Source organism: Aquarana catesbeiana, linkage group LG05 (genome assembly GCF_042186555.1).
Source record: "Aquarana catesbeiana isolate 2022-GZ linkage group LG05, ASM4218655v1, whole genome shotgun sequence".
NCBI lineage: Eukaryota > Metazoa > Chordata > Amphibia > Anura > Ranidae > Aquarana > Aquarana catesbeiana.
Window position 1 is genome coordinate 615664514 of NC_133328.1, and position 19959 is coordinate 615684472.

Sequence of the window (19959 nt, forward strand, 5' to 3'; positions counted from 1 at the left end):
CACCTGAGACCTTGTAACACTAACGAGTGAAATGACAGGAGGTAAAATGGCTAATTGAGCCCAATTTGGACATTTTCACTTAGGGGTGTACTCACTTTTGTTGCCAGCGATTTAGACATTAATGGCTGTGTGTTGAGTTATTTTGAGGGGACTGGGCCGCAGGGCAGTATTCCAACATGATAAGGACCCCAAACACACCTCCAAGACGACCACTGCCTTGCTAAAGAAGCTGAGGGTAAAGGTGATGGACTGGTCAAGCATGTCTCCAGACCTAAACCCTATTGAGCATCTGTGGGGCATCCTCAAACAGAAGGTGGAGAAGCACAAGGTCTCTAACATCCACCAGCTCTGTGATGTCGTCATGGAGGAGTGGAAGAGGACTCCAGTGGTAACCTGTGAAGTTCTGGTGGACTCCATGCCCAAGAGAGTTAAGGCAGTGCTGGAAAATAATGGTGGCCACACAAAATATTGACACTATGGGCCCAATTTGGACATTTTCACTTAGTGGTGTACTCACTTTTGTTGCCAGCAGTTTAGATATTAATGGCTGTGTGTTGAGTTATTTTGAGAGGACAGCAAATTTACACTGTTATACAAGCTGTACACTCACTACTTTACATTGTAGCAAAGTGTCATTTCTTCAGTGTTGTCACATGAAAAGATATAATAAAATATTTACAAAAATGTGAGGGGTGCACTCACTTTTGTGATATACTGTACATCTACATTAGGTCTTGCCAATGTGGCCTGCCCCACCACTAAGACTGCTAACCAATCATTTGTTTTCCTGGCTCTGGAACACAATTAAAAAAGTGAAACAGTATAGTCTATGAAAAGAAAGACTACAGGAACTTTCAATTAACAATAGAAAATTTCCACTGGAGGTTTTCATGCCATGTTAAATGAGTGACTTATAAAAATGTCATCCTTGTAATAGTTAAAATTCCAATTAGTTGGGGATTCAGACATTAAACCAGACGAAGCTGAAATGGAGCGATTGAAACATTCGATTCTGTCTTGCGGAAGATCAGCTTCCCCTTTATAATGTCAAATGATAATCAGTTACATTTCGCTTTTGTGAACGAAACATTAGGTGCAGATTGCAATAATGAAATACATGTAAGTAGCCAAGGGAAGGATTATACTGCAAACGACATGCCAGGAATCCAATGAGCTTGTAAAATCCCTTGCACTCTGCCTCTGCTGTGCTAGCAATTTTAGCAATTCTAGGTCTAGACTAAGTCTAGGTTCACATCTATGCGGTTGCGGTTGATGGCGCATTTTGCGGTGCATTTTGCGTTTTTAAACCTGCCCTTTTGCATTCAGTTTTCATGCATTTTACTTTTTTTTCCTCTTTGAACACACTGTATATAGCTGGTTGCTAAGGAGCAGGCCGGGAAGCCGGCCATCGCGTCCTTTACAACTGGGTCTGGTATGGATTTGGAGAGGAAATCCACACCACAAAAAAAAAAAATGGTGTAAATGGCCCTTTGTAACTGGAAAGCCAGTTATTGGCTTTAATTTCCTCAGATGCTGACAGCACTGAGGAAAGGAAATGCCCATAACCTGCATTTGTTTACATTGGACACAGCTATTTACATGGTAAAGAGCTTATGTCATTGGCTCTTTACCCTGATCAGTGATGTTCCGAGGGACACAGCTCAACACCGATTGCCACGCTGCGCTCCCCCAAGGGGAGGACATCACATGACATCCCCCGGAGGGACGAAAGGCCCACCCAGTCGTCATTCCTCTATAGGCTGGGCGGGAACGGGTTAAACCCTAATTTAGCCTCTTTTAGCAGCTGATTTAATCACTAAGTATGCAACTTCATCTTTAAATCCTTACCTATATTCCAGCATACGCTGGTGTCCCAAAGCTCCCATCCCAACGCTGCCCCAGGTTTCCAGTTGGTTGCTGCTTTCTCTTGAAGCATCCTATGGAGCTCCCTACACTGTGTGCATCAAAAAAAAAACACACAGCCCCATAGTCTAGGATGGCAAGGCACTCACCGGCGCCCCTTTCTCCAAGGTAACAGACTGACCACAGACTGCACTGTCCACTGGTTACTCCAATCTATGAAGACCAGAAGTTCAGGGAACCAGCACTGAGAAAGCAGGAGCCAGCACCAGGGAAATTTGTAAACGGCAAGTGCTTTTATAAGAATTTAGTTTACAGGGAAATTTTGTTGATTTTGTTGAGCTCATGGTGTTAAGCTAAAAATCGCAGAAGGTTTAAAGTGTGATTCCAGTTGAATTCTAACTAAGCCTAAATCTACTCCCACCCCCATTCTAAGACGGGTCTATCTATCCTGGTGTTTCTCAAATTTTTTGTGTCGTGCGGTGCACCAAAACGATCTAAAAAATTTCACGGCACAACTAAAAAGATTTAACAATTCTTATGGAGAAGAACTTATTTATTTTTACATACAGAATCTCACAAAAGTGAGTACACCCCTCACATTTTTGTAAATATTTTATTCTATCTTTTCATGTGACAACACTGAAGAAATTACACTTTGCTACAATGTAAAGTAGTGAGTGTACAGCTTGTATAACAGTGTAAATTTACTGTCTCCTCAAAATAACTCAACACACAACCATTAATGTCTAAACCGCTGGCAACAAAAGTGAGTACACCCCTAAGTGAAAATGTCCAAATTGGACCCAAAGTGTCAATATTTTGTGTGGCCACCATTATTTTCCAGCACTGCCTTAACCCTCTTGGGCATGGAGTTCCCCAGAGCTTCACAAGTTTCCATTGTAGTCCTCTTTCACTCCTCCATGACGACATCACGGAGCTTGTGGATGTTAGAGACCTCAAGCTCCTCCACCTTCTGTTTGAGGATGCTCCACAGATGCTCAATAGGGTTTAGGTCTGGAGACATGCTAAGTGAAAAGTGAAAATGTCCAAATTGGGCCCAATTAGCCATTTTTCCTCCCCGATGTCATGTGACTCGTTAGTGTTACAAGGTCTCAGGTGTGAATGGGGAGCAGGTGTGTTAAATTTGGTGTTATTGCTCTCAATCTCTCATACTGGTCACTGGAAGTTCAACATGGCACCTCATGGCAAAGAACTCTCTGAGGATCTGAAAAGAAGAATCGCTGCTCTACATAAAGCTGGCCTAGGCTATAAGAAGATTGCCAGACCCTGAAAAAGCAGCACGGTGGCCAGGACCATACAGCGGTATAACAGGACAGGTTCCACTCAGAACAGGCCTCGCCATGGTCGACAAAAGAAGTTGAGTGCACGTGCTCAGTGTCATATCCAGAGGTTGTCTTTGGGAAATAGACGTATGAGTGCTGCCAGTATTGCTGCAGAGGTTGAAGGGGTGGGGGGTCAGCCTATCAGTGCTCAGACCATACTCCGCACACTGCATAAAATTGGTCTGCATGGCTGTCATCCCAGAAGGAAGCCTCTTCTAAAGATGATGCACAAGAAAGTCAGCAGTTTGCTGAAGACAAGCAGACAAAGGACATGGATTACTGGAACCATGTCCTGTGGTCTGATGAGACCAAGATAAACTTATTTGGTTCAGATGGTGTCAAGCGTGTGTGGGGGCAACCAGGTGAGGAGTTCAAAGACAAGTGTGTCTTGGCGACAGTCAAGCATGTTGGTGTCATGGTCTGGAGCTGCATGAGTGCTGGTGGCACTGGGGAGCTACAGTTCATTGAGAGAACCATGAATGCCAACATGTACTGTGACATACTAAAGCAGAGCATGATCCCCTCCCTTCAGAGACTGGGCTGCAGGACAGTATTCCAACATGATAACGACCCCAAACACACCTCCAAGACAACCACTGCCTTGCTAAAGAAGCTGAGGATAAAGGTGATGGACTGGCTAAGCATGTCTCCAGACCTAAACCCTATTGAGCATCTGTGGGTCATCCTCAAACAGAAGGTGGAGGAGCACAAGGTCTCTAACATCCACCAGCTCTGTGATGTCGTCATGGAGGAGTGGAAGAGGACTCCAGTGGCAACCTGTGAAGCTCTGGTGAACTCCATGCCCAAGAGAGTTAAGGCAGTGCTGGATAAAAATAATGGTGGCCACACAAAATATTGACACTTTGGCCCCAATTTGGACATTTTCACTTCGGGGTGTACTCACTTTTGTTGCCAGCAGTTTAGACATTAATGGCTGTGTGTTGAGTTATTTTGAGGGAACAGCAAATTTACACTGTTATACAAGCTGTACACTCACTACTTTACATTGTAGCAAAGTGTCATTTCTTCAGTGTTGTCACATGAAAAGATAGAATAAAATATTTACTAAAATGAGAGGGGTGTACTCACTTTTGTGAGATACTGTAAAAATTTCATTTTAAATTTATTGTGAAGGATGTGCCTGCTTTCAAGAGCAAATCAGACTGAAGCGAGGCTCCAAAGTCGACAAACAAGCATGCATTTCATCGTCGATTTTAAGAAGTCTCTCAGTCTTTCGATTTGATTTCAGTCAATGCTGAAAATCCAAACTCACAAAACCATGAAGACACAAATGGCAGAATTACTTTGATTGCTTTTGAACTGGATGCAGGATATGACTTCTTGATTGAGATCCAAAACTCATCCAGGCTCTTTTTGAGTGATCGAGTTCCCTCGAGATCTCACACAAGTCTCATGTTTAGACACTGCTGAAAAATGTGTTTGTTTTCGTTTCCTTCATTTTCGTCATGATCAAAATTCACAAATTCGTAAATTCGATAATCCGAAAATCCAGAAATTCAAAAATTTGGAAATTCCAAAATTCGGAAATTCGGAAATGGGAAAATCCAAAAATAAGAAAATCCGAAAATTCGAAAGAACGAAAATCTGAAAATTCAAACTAATATAATAATAGCTAACTAACTAATAATTACGAACTATTAAATTATAGGTATTGGAATTTCCTTTCAAATTTGGCTGTTTGTGAACGTAACAAATATGAATTTATCCGAAGTTACAAATTATCCGAAATAACGAATGCTGCATCTAAACAAATGGAACAGAACAAATTATTAATAAATAATAATAAAACATCTTTATTATTATTGTTATTTATTATTATTAATTTGTTACATTCCATTAGTTTAGATACGGCATTCGTTATTCGGATAATTCGTAACTTTGGATAAATTTGTTACGTTCACTAACAGCCAAATTTGAAAGGAAATTCCAATACCTAAAATTTAATAGTTAGTAGTAGTTAAGTTATTACTAGTTATTATTTCAGATTTTTTAATTTTCGGGTTTTCGAATTTTCATTCTTATTTTCGGATTTTCGGTCTTTTGAATTTTCGTTCTTATTTTTGGATTTTTGAATTGCGAATTACCGATTTTCCGAATTTTCAGATTTTCGAATTTCCGAATTATTGGATTTTAGAATTTCAGAATTTTCAAAATTGATGATTTTCTGAATCTTCTAATTGACAAATTTTCAAACGTACGAATATTCTGAAAAAAAATTGTTAAACAGATTTTCATTAATACGGACATTTCCGAGTAAACGAATTTGTCGAAATTCGTTAAAAAACGAATTCTGAACTAAACGAATTGCACATGTCTACTCGCGTTACGAAAGGAACCGATAAATGACAGACTGACAGAGATTATGTTTTTATATATGTTACTTTTTTAACTTTTGCGACATTGATTTACCATTTAATTTTTCGATATGTTCAAGGTTTCAAAACGCCAGCAATTTAAAATATTTTTCAAACCTCCCACGGCACAACTGCAAATCTCTAGTGTGCCGCGGCACTTTGATTGAGAATCACTGATCTACCCTGTAAGAGGAAAGATGTCTATATTTACTTATACTGAAGGTATAGGTCACTAGATCTGTTCAGTCCCGGCTTCAGTGAAGAGGAGAGGCAGTGACAACGGCTGCAGAGCCTGCGCGATGACGTCACTCATAGGCTTACTATGGGGCATCTGTTGTCACTGCCTCTCCTCTACACTGAAGCCGGAAATGGGAGCTGATCATGTGACCGGACCGGAGCGGCTTCAGAATAGGCAAGTATAGACATCTTTTCTTTTACAGGGTGGATAGAATAGTCTAAGAATTGGGGTTTGAGTAAATTTTACTTTAGTTAGAATTTGAATGAAATTCTGTTTTAATACTATTTTAAAGCAATCTTCACCCATATTTACAACTTATGATGATCATAATGCCCCACTGCAATACAATAACTGGATTTTATCAATATTTTATATCATTTCTAAGTACCTTTTTTTTCTTTAAATTTTTGGCACTTCCAGTCCCGACCACCTAGGCCAGGGGTAGGCTTATATACATACACCAACCTACCATCATCTTCGGTCATCTACATACACCAAACTACCATCATCTAGGCCAGGGTTAGGCAACCTCGGCCCTCCAGCTGTTTTGAAACTACAAGCCCCATGAGACATTGCAAGACCCCGACAATCACAGCAGGACTCCTAGAGGCAGAGGCATGATGGGATTTGTAGTTTCACCACAGCTGGAGGGCCGAGGTTGCCTATCCCTGACCTCGGCTGTTACGTCATTAGGCGGTCCCCTGGACTCCTGGGATATCGGCGCCATCTTTCCCAGGAGTCTTCAGGTAGCCTAATCATCTAATCTTGCGTTATATCCAGACACAGAGTGCCGCCTGGCAATGATACTATTGCGCATGCGCGAGAACCGGAGGTGCATGCTGGGTAGCTAGCTGCACTAGATCCCGCGACTCACTGGCACAAGCTTCAGACGCCCACAAGCAAGATGGCCGCTGCCAGCATTTCTACAGGGGCCAGAAAAGAGAAGTTTTGGCAAATAAGGACTACAATTAGAGTATTAACCATTTCCAAAGTAAATAGAGCGATGTTTAAGGATCACGGGGATGTCTTTATTGAACTTTTGAGTAGCAGATTGAAGCTCCTTTTTTTTCTTTTTTTTTTTATGATGGAGTCATGGTTGTGCAAGCTATACACCTGTATAAATGTTATGTGATATCTCAATATATTCTTTATATAATTTTTTGCTTTTGTTCCTTCTATACATCCAAGGTTGGACATATCATGTGTATTTTCATTCACTAATCAAATATCCTCATCCATTTCCTGATGAAGCCATTTTGGCGAAACATGTTGAAATTTCTGGACGTGGTTATGTTTAGCTTCATGTGACTACAGTTTTTTTCATCTGTCAATGTTTGGTAATGGATGTTTACCTTTGACTGTGACTGTAAACTGTATTCCTTTTTCTTCCTGTTTTTAAATTGTTTTTCTAATAAATATTTGTATAATTTTATTCAATTGTGTCTTCACTTACATGATGTACCTTTAAAGTCCCACATTCTACACATTCTTGTTCTATCTCCTTTTTAATTAATTCTATACAAAGTTGTCATAGTGCTGTATTAACCCTGGAATTTTTTATTTTTTTTGTAAATTTCAATTTTACATAAAAAAAAAAAAAAAAAAAAAGCAATAAAGGAATAAATAATAATAACAATACTACTAATAATAAAAAATAAATAATAATAACCTGTATTGTATTGTAACTGTACTGTCTGCCCTAACGTAAAGCGCTGCACAAACTGTTGGCGCTATATAAATCCTGTATAATAATAATAATAATAATAAAGAAATAAAAGAATATATGATAATAATAATAATAATAATAATAATAATAATAATGAACTAAAAGAATAAAAAAAAGCACAGAACTAACGGATCGAATGGCAAACAAAAAGTAGTAAACATCAATGACGAAGGAAAACATCTGAACCATTACAAACAGGCTCTGAAGTATCAAATAACGATAACTTCAGCATTCCTTTAAGATGGTCTCCTCTAGTAAAGACATTCTAATTAGCCTGAGTCAGCAGATTTGGTTGCAGAGATCTTCCCTGTCCTAGACATGATACCTGAGGATATAAAACCCAATCACTAGAGGAAGGTCAGGTTATGACGGCTGGATGTCTCTACGCCTTGCCTGAAAGAGGACATAATGCAATTTTCCTTGTTTATAAATGAATTTGTGGCCGCACAAAAATAGAGTATGCTTAGAGGCTTTAATACAGTGGAAAATAAAGTCTGAAGGTCATGTAGAAGGCAGTCACAATTAATAACATACTAATAGAAAATGAATGTGTCAGGGATTAGGTAGGAGTTTCTGGTTTGACCGAGATCAGAGGATGGTGGAATAATAAGAGATAATCTCTTTGTTTCAATTACAATTAAAAAAATTAAAGTGGTGATAAGTACTAGGTGGTTTTTACCCTAATGCATTCTCTGGATCAGCCTTTCTAAACTTTTTTTTTACTCCAGGGGAACCCTTGAAATAATGTATTAGATCTGGGGGAACCCACAAATTAATTTATTGGTGGTCAGTGGGAACAAATTAATTTATTGGTGGTCAGAATGCCACCCTTACAGACAGCTAAAAAGATCCTTGGTGTCATGGTGTTGGCTTTGCCAAGTGGCACCAGGCCTGGAATTACGCATCATCAGATGGAAAGTCAACCCGCAACAGCTCTAGGAACCCCTATCAATCTCAGGAGAGACACTAGGATTCCACGGAACCTTGGTTGAAAATGGCTGCTCTGGATTAAGGTAAAAAATGCCCCTGCTATGTCCTGTCCCCAAACACTTACCTGCAGTTCCTTTGCATTGCCACCAGTTCTGGGTCAATCCGCTGGACTTCTGGGTTATAGAGGAATTGTAGAGGAGGGTACTGAGGGCAACAGAGCAATGGGCTCCTACTGCTATGTCAATTTGCTGGAAGGAGGAATGAGCAGTGGTGTGGCTTCCTGGGTGCTGTGTGTGCCTTTAACACACACAGTTGGTTCAGGTCCCAGATGGGAGCGCACGGGCATGGGTGTCTACTTCTGCGAGGTCAGAATGCCACCCTTACAGACAGCTAAAAAGATCATTGGTGTCATGGTGTTGGCTCTGCCAAGTGGCGTCAGAGCCAACATGGACAAGTTCCAAAAACAAAGCCACTGCTGACCAAAAAGAACACAAAGGCTTCTCTCACATTTGCCAAAAAACATTTTGATTATCCCTAAGACTTTTGGACCAATATTCTGTGGACTGATGAGACCAAAGTTGAACTTTTTGGAAGGTGTGCGTCCCGTTACATCTGCCATAAAACAAATAAAGCATTTCATAAAAAGACCACCATACCAACAGTCAGACATGATGGTGGAAGTGTGATGTCTGAAGCTGCTTTGCAGCTTAAGGACCTGGACGACTTCCATCATTGATGGAACCATGAATTCTGCTCTCTACCAGAAAATCCTAAAGGAGAATGTTCGGCCAGCAGTTCCTGACCACAAGCGCACTTGGGTTATACAGCAGGACAATGATCTAAAACACACCAGCAGGCCCACCTCTGAATGGCTAAAATAAAAAACAAAATGAAGGTTTTGGAATGGCCTAGTCAAAGTCCGGGCTTAAATCTGATTGAGATGCTGTATCATGACCTTCATGGCCGTTCATGCTGGAAAACCCTTCAACGTGTCTACAAAGCATGTAGAGGTCTGTAATTTTTATCATAGGTACTCTTCAACTATGAGAGACAGAATATAAAACAAAAATCCAGAAAATCACATTGTATGATTTAAAAAAAATTAATTTGCATTTTATTGCATGACATAAGTATTTGATCACCTTCCAACCAGTTAGAATTCCAGCTCTCACAGACCTGTTATTTTTTCTTTAAGAAGCCCTCCTGTTCTCCACTCATTACCTGTATTAATTGCACCTGTTTGAACTCGTTACCTGTATAAAAGACACCTGTCCACACACTCAATCAAACAGACTCCAACCTCTCCACAATGGCCAAGACCAGAGAGCTATGTAAGGACATCAGGGATACAATTGTAGACCTGCACAAGGCTGGGATAGGCTACAGGACAACAGGCAAGCAGCTTGTTGAGAAGGCAACAACTGTTGGCGCAATTATTAGAAAATGGAAGAAGTTCAAGGTGACGGTCAATCTCCCTCGGTCTGGGGCTCCATGCAAGATCTCACCTTGTGAGGCATCAATGATCATGAGGAAGGTGAGGGATCAGCCCAGAACTACCTGGTCAATGACCTGAAGAGAGCTCAAAGATAACCATTAGTAACACACTACGCCGTCATTGATTAAAATCCTGCAGCACACGCAAGGACCCCCTGCTCAAGCCAGCGCATGCCCCGGCCCGTCTGAAGTTTGCCAATGACCATCTGGATGATCCAGAGGAGGAATGGGAGAAGGTCATGTGGTCTGATGAGACAAAAATAGACCTTTCTGGTCTAAACTCCACTCACCGTGTTTGGAGGAAGAAGAAGGATGAGTACAACCCCAAGAACACCATCCCAACCGTGAAGCATGGAGGTGGAAACATCATTCTTTGGGGCTGCTTTTCTGCAAAGGGGACAGGGCGACTGCACCGTATTGAGGGGAGGATGGATGGGGCCATGTATCGCGAGATCTTGGCCAACAACCTCCTTCCCTCAGTGAGAGCATTGAAGATGGGTCGTGGCTGGGTCTTCCAGCATGACAACAACCGAAACACACAGCCAGGGCAACTAAAGAGTGGCTCCGTAAGAAGCATCTCAAGATCCTGGAGTGGCCTAGCCAGTCTCCAGACCTGAACCCAATAAAAAAATCTTTGGAGGGAGCTGAAAGTCCGTATTGCCCAGTGACACCTGAAGGATCTGGAGAAGGTCTGAATGGAGGAGTGGGCCAAAATCCCTGCTGCAGTGTGTGCAAACCTGGTCAAGAACTACAGTAAACGTATGATCTCAGTAATTGCAAACAAAGGTTTCTGCACCAAATATTAAGTTCTGGTTTTCTGATGTATCAAATACTTATGTCATGCAATAAAATGCAAATTAATTACTAAAAAAATCATACAATGTGATTTTCTGGATTTTTGTTTTAGATTCCGTCTCTCACAGTTGAAGAGTACCTGTGATAAAAATTACAGACCTCTACATGCTTTGTAAGTAGGAAAACCTGCAAAATCATCAGTGTATCAAATACTTGTTCTCCCCACTGTGTATATATATATATATATATATATATATATATATAGTATGATTTTTTTTTTTTTATTAAAAGGAAAAATACACCAGCTCTGTGTTTCCCAATTCTTGTGACATGTCATGGTTGGGTGGTGAGATCCCAGGAGAAGAATAGCTGCTCCACCATGCATCTCTAAGTGGCTCTCCTCATGTGTGTACAGGTAATTGTGTTACTGCATGCTCCCCCATTGTATTGTATGACAGTCTCCTGTTACAGCAATTTGTCTGCAATGACAGACGGCCGGGAATTCATTTATGTCCACAATGTGAAAGACAAAGAAACCCGCCTTCTGTGAGTTCACATTGATGATATCATTCAGTAAAATAATTTATATAAAGGACACATTAATGCGGCTCTGTAATCATGAAGACATTATATGTATTTTTTTATAAATGTGAGCAGTTTAAGTACCTCAAATTGACCTGAGATCAGTCACTTTACAGCAGAATTAAACTGGGAGAGGGAGAAGCAACCCGAGGAACCAGTCAAGTCTGTCTATCTCAGACTTATATTATTAATAGTTATTCATACATTATATTTTAATATTAGATAAGTAATTAATAGTTTGATAATAATTAATTAAAAATGATATTTTTCAGCAATCCATTCAGTCTTGCACAGTTGTACAGGCTCCTTCCCTGTACTGAAATGGCTTGCTCTGATTTCACCGCACACTGTGAGCTTCTCACCCCTCCACGGTCTCCCCACACCTCAGTCCTGATTGGCCGGGAGTGGAAGCCAGAAAACAATAGAGAATATTGATTCACAGTGCTCTGCGCCTCAGGCTCTAAACATGTGGCTTGAAAAAAAAAAAAACGAATAGAGTCCGGCGCCCTGCATGCTTCACCGCATGCACACTGGGGGTGGGGGGGGGGGGGCGGCGTCACATCAGGGCTGAGGGTTCCTAAAGTGGTTGTAACGGCTAAGGTTCCATTCACACCAGGGCGTTCTAGACCGAGGGTGGAATCGCCGTGACTCTGCCCACCGATGCCAGAATCGCGGCAAAAACACGGAACACGTTTGCAACGCCATTATTTCTTAATGGCACCCCCCCTCCAACGCAGTGCAATTTTGCCGCGATTGCAGAGCGACAAAATCGCGGTACGATCGCAGCAAAAGTCGTTACCGCAAACGCTCTTGGCTCTGTGCCAAGATTTGGTACATGAGCTTCTTTTTGAGCATTTTCGGAGCTGAGGGAGGCCCATTCAAATAAATCGTGCTGCTCCAGAAACACTCAAGTACAAAAAAAAAAAGAGCTAACAAAAACGAGCGGCCGCAGCTGTTGCTTCAGATCACTCAGGTGTGAATGGAGCTTGAAGGTTTTTCTATGCATGAAGGTAAAAAACCTTCTGTGTGCAGCTCCTCACCACAGCCCCCCTCCCCTAATACTCACCCGAGCCCCCTCTCAATCCAGCGATGTGCACAAGAGCCTCGGCTGTCCAGGAACTCCTTCTCCTTATTAGTTGTTTCAGCAGCGGGAGCCATTGGCTTCCATTGCTGTCAATCACAGCCAGTGAGCCAATGAGGAGAGAGTGGGGGCGGAGCCGAGCCACGGCTCTGTGAGTGTTATGGACGCATAAAGCAGGTCTTGGGAGCGAGCACACACCAGTGCCCCCCATAGCAAGCAGTTTGCTATGGGGGGGCACTGATCAAGTGGGAGGAGCCAGGAGCACCGTAGGGGGACCTGAGAAGAGGACACATCGATAACGTCCTCACATCCGGAACCACGCTGGAATGCACCTGAAGCAGAGATGGCATCACCAAAGCAGGGTGTGACTACGCGTTTCGAAGCATGCACACTCCTTTGTCATGCCGCTTGGCTAAAAGGACGCTCACGAGATACAGCGGCTTTATTTATTGAAGAGCGTCATTGTTTTCAAAAACATGTGAGTTGCCCATCGCGGTAAATTTATATAAATTATTGTCCATAACTACACTTAGAGGCGCCTCCCTTTTTCTTTATGTATGAGGTTGATTTACTAATACTGGAGAGTACAAAATCTGGCACAGCTGTGCATGGTGCCCAATCAGCTTCTAACCTCAGCTTCTTCAATTAAGTTTTGACAATAAAACCTGGAAGCCGATTGGTTTCTATGCAGAGCTGCACCAGATTTTGCACTCTCCAGTGTTAGTAAATCAACCCCATCTACTCATGGAATGCCTACCCTAGTGTGATGGACTCTGTTATTGATTTAGAGACTTCAGTGGACTTTTCTATTGAGTCCCCAGGGGGCCAAGAGCCCACACTTTTTCTAGATCTGCCTGCCTTGCATAGAGAAGCAGAGAGACCCAGTGATTATGTCACCGAACCAAACTAAAATATTTCTTGAAAACATAATTTAATCATTTTTTTTTTTTATTAGCCTGTTGATGTGGCGGAGGTAAGAACCAGGGAACGCAAAATAAAAGATTGTAAGCTCTACCGAGCAGGGCCCTCTAATTCCTCCTGAATTAAATGGTATTGTAACCGTCTGCCCTTACGCTGTAAAATGCGGCACTATATAAATCCTGTATAATAATAATAAAAATAATAAAAATGGATTAAATCTCATCTTTATAGTACCTATATTACAAACATTACAATTTGTGAATCAATATATGCAAAGACTGAACAGTTCTGAAACAATACATGAAATACAATAAGAATTTGTAAAAAGAAGGTGCCTTATTTTGGACAAGTAAACCTTTTTTGAAATCTTTTTTTTTGTATATCTTTTTGGACTTTTAACATAAGAAACAAAAATGCCAATAAATAAATAAAAATATAAATCCTGTATAATAATAATAATTAAAGTGGATTCAATCTCATCTTTATAGTACCTATATTTCAAACATTACAATGTGTGAATCAATAAATGTAAAGACTGAAGAATTCTAAAACAATACATAAAATACAATGCCAATAAATAAAAACAAAACAAAAAAAAGTGTGATTCCCCCACCCCACCAATCTGATTCCAGAATGCAATGATATAACATAATAGCCAACAATCAAGAATCAGCAGACTTAGAACCCTGATATGATTGGACTCACATGAGCTAGGCGATCAAACCTCGCAAAGAGTTCATTCAACATTCGGACTAATTCTTGTGCTGATAAGGTAGTGGACAGATTGGTGAATCCTTTGACATCTGCAAAAAGTATGCTACAAAGAAAAAAAAAAAAAAGTGATTATTTATAGCTCATGGACACCGACAACATAATAATACAGTAAGCATAGGTGTGCACCCCAAAGCTCAAACACATATATCTGTGTGTGTGTGTGTATATATTTTATATATATATATATATATATATATATATATATATATATATACATATATATACAGTGGTATCTTGGATTACGAGCATAATTCGTTCGTTCCAGAAGAATGCTTGTAATCTAAAGCACTCGTATATCAAAGCGAGTTTCCCCATAGGAATCAATGGAAACGCAGATAATTCGTTCCACATTGACTTCTATTGTATGCAGTACCACATGTGGCCAGAGGTGGGGGGGGGAGCGCCGGAGAGACACTCGTAAACCGCTTGGAGCTGTTCGGATACACTCGCAGAGGTTCGGAAACACTCGGGAATGGAGTGTTTCCGAGTGCATCCGAACGGCTCCGAGTGTCACCGGCGCCCCCACACCTCTGGCCAAATGCGGTACTGCACACCAGAGAGGCTTGAATCCTGCTTGTTTTGCGAGACAGAGCTCGCAAACCGAGACAGGATTTTTAAAAACCAATAGCTCGTATTGCGAAATGCTCGTTAACCACGTTACTCGCAATCTGAGGTACTACTGTATGTATATACATATATATATATATATATATATATATATATATATATATCAGTAGGGTAATGGACAGTGTCTGCAGAGCAGCGGCTGGTGTCAGTAGGGCAGAGATTTTTATTATTACTTTTTTCCAATTTTCTTTAATTTATTTTTTACAATTTTTTTTCTTTGCAATCATTTTTTATTATTTTTTTTTTTTTTTACAATCTTTTACAAGCCCCATTGGGGGCTTCGGAGAAATATCAGGGGTCTAAATCGACCCCTGATGTCTCACTTTTGAGACAGAGTTTACCCTGTCCCTTTCTCTGCAGCCAAGCAGCAGGGGAAATCTGTGCAGCACAGGGTGATTAGGGTGTGCCCAGGCACCCCTGGCACACCCTGTGCGCACGCCTATGACAGTAAGCCAATACAATGTAGTTCATTGAAATATATATATATATATATATATATATATATATATATATATATATATATATATATATATACACATATATATATATATATATATATATAAAGTATCTCACAAAAGTGAGTACACCCCTCACATTTTTGTAATTATTTTATTACATCTTTTCATTTTTTTTTCTTTCATGTGACAAATCTCTATCTATCTATCTATCTATCTATCTATCTATCTATCTATCTATCTATCTATCTATCTATCTATCTATCTATCTATCTATTTAGATCTATTGTCGGTGATGGCTGCAATATAAGCCCTACCCCCCAAATAAGCCCTAGTTAAAGTCCTTGTAGGTCTTATTTTCAGGGTAGGGCTTCTTTTCGGGGGAAACAGGGTAGGGCTTATATTGCAGCCATCACTGACAATCATGCTAGGTCTTATTATCGGGGAAACAGGGTATCTATCTATCTATCTATCTATCTACTTCTCTTATTATGTACAATAGAAGTGTATCCATGATGTCATAATGCCTATCCCCCCTTCAGTCCATAATGAATCCACCTTACCAACCATTCAGTGTCCTCCACCCCTCTCTGCCAATCCCTCCACTGGCTTCCACTCACTCAACGAATAAAATTCAAAGTACTAACAATAACTTACAAAGCCATCCATAACTCTGCCCCCCAGCTACATAATTAACCTGGCCCCAAAATACCAACCAAGCCGCTCTCTTCGGTCCTCCCAAGACCTCCTGCTATCTAGCTCCCTTGTCACCTCCTCCCATGCTCACCTCCAGGATTTATCCAGAGCTTCTCCCATCCTTTGGAACTCCCTACCCCAATCTGTCCGACTGTCCCCTAATCTATCCATCTTTAGGCGATCCCTGAAAACCCTTCTCTTCTAACACTGTTTTACTTCCTCCATCAGCTCACCCCCCCCCCACAGCTATTACCTTTTGTATCAATTGACCCTTCCTTTTTAGATTGTAAGCTCTAAGGAGCAGGGCCCTCTGATTCCTCTTGTACCAAATTGTAATGTAACTGTAATGTCTGCCCTCATATTGTAAAGCGCTGCGCAAACTGTCGGTGCTATAAAAAACCTGAATAATAACAATAAAACCTGAAATAAATAAATAAATAAAATAATGCGGCTGATTTGGACGTAGTTACATCTCGCTGCGATCGCCCAGGCCGGCATTACATGAATTCTGGGACCGATCCACATATTTATTGGAGTGTGCAGATGGAATAATTATTCTTGTTATGAAACCAACACTAGCGTGCATCCAGCACATTAAATCAAACATTGATTGATAGGTTATGATAATGGCCACATTGGCTTCAATAAGGAACAAAAAAAAAAAAAAAAAAAACAGCTTAAATCAAAGCATGCCACGTATGGCTTACCAATCAGGACTGTAGCTGGGTTCTGTTTTATTAGAACCTCTACGGAGAACCATCTTTCCGCTGTGTAATAAATCTATCACATATGTTGTGTAGAGAACATAATCCTCTGGAAGGTTCATTTACAATTATTATTTAACGTTTGAAATGCTTTCCTTTATTCCGAGCACAGATTGAAGAAATATAAATGAATGCAGTCGCTGTATGAATTCACTATAACATAATTAAGGCTCCATTCACACTTCTCTGTGTGTGCGATTTTGTATGCGGCAGCACATGGTTTATTTTATGCATTGAGGCATATCCTTAAAAAAAGAGCTATCATTAAATTTTATTATTTTTTAAATTTTATTTAAATCCTTAGTGGACCAAGTGGGTATAGCACATGGTCACATTCTGATTGGTGGCCCTGTTGTCTCCTAAACACACCTCTATATGCTGAATGCAGCTATACCCCCATCCGACTGTGACAGGGAGTATCATTCCTGCCATGGCTGCAAAGCAGAGCAGTACATTTACACCCCCAGGTGCTGCTAAAGGGGGAGGGGTTGAGGGGTGGTAAAAATGCTGCTCAAAGGCTGGGTTTTCCCGCCCTCCAATGTAAATGAGCCCTTAGGAGTCATGTAAGGCTATTTTCCTTGCTTCAATATGCACTTTTTTTTAACCTCTTGCTGACCACATAACGCATATATATGCAGCGGCAGAAAAAGTAGGCTTTAACGCCCAGGCACCGCGCATAGGCATCGATGGTGGCCTGGAGTTGAGCTCCAAAAGCACAGCACTTACTGCACACTCTCATCATACTGATTGGGACGTCTTCTAAATGAGAGCCAGTGGAACGGGTTCCTGGCCATGTGACCACGTGAGAGCCAATCACAGTGGTCATGATAGAAAAGCCGCCCCCAAGGTGTTAAAGTGCACCTAATGGTTTGCCAGAAGATGGCATAAAGGGGTTATTGTTGGCCGTTTTTTTTGTGTGGCAGGGGGTCTGGACAGTGGCGGCTGGAGCTCAAAATTTTTTTTGGGGGGGGGGTGCAAACAAACTGAAAAATTCCGGAAAAAAAAGAAAAAAAGCCCATCAATTGCAGCCTCACTGTACCATCAAACACAGTCACTGTGCCATCAAACGCAGCTACTGAGCCCATCAAACGCAGCCACTGTGCCCATCAATTGCCGCCACTGTGCCCATCAATTGCCGCCACCCTGCCAAGAAACGCAGTCACTGTGCACATCAAACGCAGCCACTGTGCCCATCAATTGCCGCCGCCCTGCCATCAAACGCAGTCACTGTGCCCATCAAACGCAGCCACTGTGCCCATCAATTGCCGCCACCCTGCCATCAAACGCTGTCACTGTGCCCATCAAACGCAGCCAGTGTGCACATCAAATGCAGCCACTGTGCACATCAAACGCAGCCACTGTGCCCATCAAATGCAGCCACAGTGCCATATCAAATGCTGCCACTGTGCCCCATCAAATACAGCTAATGTGTTCATCTTATGCAGCCACTGTGCCCTTCTTATGCAGCCACTGTGCCCATCTTATGCAGCCACTGTGCACCATCAAATGCTGCCACTATGGCCCATCAAATACAGCTACTGTTCCAATCTTATGCAGCCACTGTGTGCCCATCTTATGCAGCCACTGTGCCCATCTTATGCAGCCACTGTGCACCATCAAATGCTGCCACTATGCTCAATCAAATACAGCTACTGTGCAAATCTTATGCAGCCACTGTGCCCATCAAATGCAGCCTCACTGTGCCATATCAAATGCTGTCAGTGTGCCCCCCGTCCGCCGTCTGTACTTACCCTGTCTCTGTGGGACAGCTCCTCGATGTCTTCTCCCATCCTCTCTTCCTGTCCTCTGCTATGATTGGACACCTGATAGGTGTCCAATCACAGCGCCTGTCGTTTCAGCCAATCAGGTGACAGGTAACAGATCCGAGCACCTGATTGGCAGAGAGGCGGTTTAGTGTTAGGAAAGCGAATATTAATTTGCTTTTCTAACACAGCTAAGTGACCTGCGAGCACCCAGCATGGCGCTCGCAGGTCACCTCTTTTTAACGCCTATTAGAGCCTATGGCTCTAATCAGGTGCTTACAAAAAAAAATGTCGCCGTAATTCAGGCACCCGAAAAGGGGTCGGGCGCCTGAATAGGGGGTGGCAGTGGCAGCCATAGATAGATTCATGCAATGCATGAATCAATCTATTTGTGCTAGACGGGTGGCTGGAGAGAGGGGGTGGCGCCCGTGCGCCCTTATGGACACACCGCCACTACCCCTGGAACAATTCTGACGCTTCTCTCATATATGTAAAGATCTGTGGGGGTTTTTTTGCTGGAAAATTACTTAGAACCCCCAAACATTATATATTTTTTTTTTTGCAGAGGCCCTAGAGAATAAAATGGCGGTTGTTGCAATTTTTTAGGTCACATGGTATTTGTGCAGCGATTTTCCCAACACAATTTTTGGGGGAAAAAACACTTTAATGAACTAAAAAACTAAACAAAACACAATCTATACCCCAATATTGTAAAATATGAAAGATGATATTACGCCGAGTAAATAGATACCTACATATCATGCCTTAAATGTGCACACGCTCATGGAATGGCGCAAAACTACGGTACTTAAAAATCTCCATAGGCGACACTTTGAGGCTGGGTTCACACTTGTTTACTATGGCTCGGTTGGGAAGTCAGTAATGTGTTATGGTATGAATTAATGTGCACTGTGTTAAGCACTAGGGTTGTCGGTTCGAATCCCAACCACGGCACTGCCTGCATGGAGTTTGTATGTTCTCCCTGTGCCTGCGTGAGTTTCCTCCCACACTCCAAAGACATTCTGGTAGATTAATTGGCTTCTCTCTAAATTGGTCCTAATATGTGTATGAAGTTGGGACCTTAGATTGTAAGCTCCTTGAAGGCAGGGCCTGATGTGGATGTACAATATACATTGCATGGTAACACAAATTGCTAATCAGCCAATCACATGGCAGCAACTCAATGCATTTAGGCATCTAGACGTGGCAAAGACGACTTGCTGCAGTTCAGACCGAACATCAGAATTGGGAAGAAAGGGGATTTAAGTGACTTTGAGCGTGGCATGGTTGTTGGTGCCAGATGGGCTGGTCTGCGTATTTCAAAAACTGCTGATCTACTGGGATTTCCAGGCACAACCATCTCTCGGGTTTACAGAGAATGGTCCGAAAAAAAGAAAATATCCAGTGAGCGGCAGTTGTGTGGAGAAAAATGCCTTGTTGATGTCAGAGGTCAGAGGAGAATGGGCAGATTGGTTCAAGATGATAGAAAGGCAACAGTAATGCCCTGAACACACGATAGGAATTTCCGACAA

At 41.7% G+C, this 19959-nt stretch overlaps 1 protein-coding gene across 2 annotated transcripts in view; it reads right to left on the reverse strand.

Annotated features, from left to right (window-relative positions):
* The window catches only part of ADCY8 (adenylate cyclase 8), a 424989-nt gene that overhangs the window by 242214 nt on the left and 162816 nt on the right, over positions 1-19959 (reverse strand). For both annotated transcript variants that reach the window (XM_073632262.1, XM_073632261.1), the window contains exon 4: positions 14054-14165. In XM_073632262.1, the coding sequence (XP_073488363.1) occupies positions 14054-14165 (112 nt within the window). The remainder of the gene's footprint in view (positions 1-14053; positions 14166-19959) is intronic.